General features: G+C 55.3%; 1 protein-coding gene across 1 annotated transcript; it reads left to right on the top strand.

The window, feature by feature from the left end:
• Positions 1-243: 243 nt before the first annotated feature.
• On the top strand, positions 244-957 carry RNF152 (ring finger protein 152). The gene has a single exon (XM_010148932.1). The coding sequence runs from the start codon at positions 257-259 to the stop codon at positions 866-868; it is 612 nt and encodes a 203-aa protein (XP_010147234.1). The 5' UTR covers positions 244-256; the 3' UTR covers positions 869-957.
• The last annotated feature ends 841 nt before the right edge of the window (positions 958-1798 follow it).

Raw genomic sequence — 1798 nt, 5'->3', positions numbered from 1 at the left:
TTTGTTCCCACTGATTGCTCTTCCCCGGTTTCCCACTGGTTCCTGTAAGTAACTTCTTCCTTCACGTTTTTCTATTTGTCTCAGGTACTGAAAGGTTCAGGCCAGAGGTGCTCCTGTGCTCTCCCTAGCTCCTGCCTGGCACTGCCTTGAGGGGAAGAACCCAAGAACCGGTGGGAAGGCGGGTGCTGCCCCCTCGGCTGTGGGGCACTGGACTGAGGCTTCTCGAGAGCGGCTGTGCCTCCCTGTTCTGGCCGCCATGGAGACCCTGTCCCAGGACTCTCTGCTGGAATGCCAGATTTGCTTCAACTACTACAGCCCCCGCCGGCGGCCCAAGCTCCTGGACTGCAAGCACACTTGCTGCTCTGTGTGCCTGCAGCAGATGCGGACCAGCCAGAAGGACCTGCGCTGCCCCTGGTGCCGCGGGATCACCAAGCTGCCGCCCGGGTACTCTGTGTCGCACCTGCCCGATGACCCCGACGTGATTGCCGTCATTGCGATCCCCCACACCTCGGAGCACACCCCCGTCTTCATCAAACTCCCCAGCAACGGGTGCTACATGCTGCCCTTGCCCCTCTCCAAGGAGAGGGCCCTACTGCCGGGAGACATCGGCTGCCGCCTCCTGCCCGGCAGCCAGCAGAAGTCCCTGGCAGTGGTGACGATCCCGGCGGAGCAGCAGCCGGAGCAGGGCGGCCTCCCCGCCGAGGGGGGAGCGGAGGAGCCGGACCGGAGAGGCGTTGTCAAAAGCTCCACCTGGTCGGGGGTTTGCACTGTGATCCTGGTGGCCTGTGTCCTGGTCTTTCTCCTGGGCATCGTCCTCCACAACATGTCGTGCATCTCCAAGCGCTTCACGGTGATCTCCTGCGGCTGAGGGGTTGCGCTCCCACTGGGAGTTGGGTTGGGGCGGTGGTGGTGGTGGTGGTGGTATCGAGCAAGACAGTTCACCGCAGCTTCGCCCAGTGACTGCAGGACGCTATGCACCAGGGCAGCGGTGTGTTGGCCTGGCCGTGGCCCCCGGCGGTGCGGCGTCAGGCCTCTCGACAGCGTGAGGAGAAAATCGCATCCCGTGTCTGGCGGCAGCGGCACCGAGGAGGACTGCATGCGTCACCATAATCATTTAAGAAAGGGACTGCAACTTACAGTGATTTTTTAAAAATTGTGTTACAAGATTAAAGACATCTATGTAGCTGGTTATACCGTAAAGTATACGGTGTTAGCTCTTCTCTAAACACGGTAGATTAAAATCAAAACTGCTCCATGTAGAATTAAAGGAGAATTGGCGTGCGACTCTGTACAAGGTGTTCGATACCAGTTCACACATGCATTATTTTTTAATGGGGGGAGGGAGGGAGACTTGTAAACCCAAGATACAATTTAGCTGATAAGGCATTTTATATGTTTTAAAGTGCACATTAATTAAACCAAGTTAGGACGTTGTACAATAGTTTTTAAAAGGAAGTGTTTTACAAGCAATTGTTTTGTTCCGTGGTGTGTCTTTTTTGCCTCTCTGTTTTTTCCCCATTTTTTTTCCAGCTACGGGGAACTGGCATCCCCAGCATCTTTTATTTGAAGGAGCCTCTGAGCAGGGAAGGAGAGTGGGCTAGGAAAGGAATGCCTAAAAATGCAGCCAAAACGCTTCTGCCTAGCTGGCTGCACACAAAGAAACAGCTATGAACGGTAAACACCAGACACACTGTTCTGCCTGCAGTCTGGCAGCAGGGCTTCCCGATGACCTGGCCTTCATAGCCATTAGTGAAGAAGTGGGTTGTAAGAAGTCCTAGGACTCCTCCCTGCAAGGATG

The sequence above is a fragment of the Eurypyga helias genome, unplaced genomic scaffold (assembly GCF_000690775.1).
Source record: "Eurypyga helias isolate BGI_N326 unplaced genomic scaffold, ASM69077v1 scaffold14643, whole genome shotgun sequence".
Classification (NCBI taxonomy): domain Eukaryota; kingdom Metazoa; phylum Chordata; class Aves; order Eurypygiformes; family Eurypygidae; genus Eurypyga; species Eurypyga helias.
This window is presented reverse-complemented; position numbering and strand designations above follow the sequence as displayed.

Excerpts from the sequence above, each read along its gene's own strand:
- RNF152 (XM_010148932.1), top strand. The coding sequence starts at position 257 with ATGGAGACCCTGTCCCAGGACTCTCTGCTGGAATGCCAGATTTGCTTC.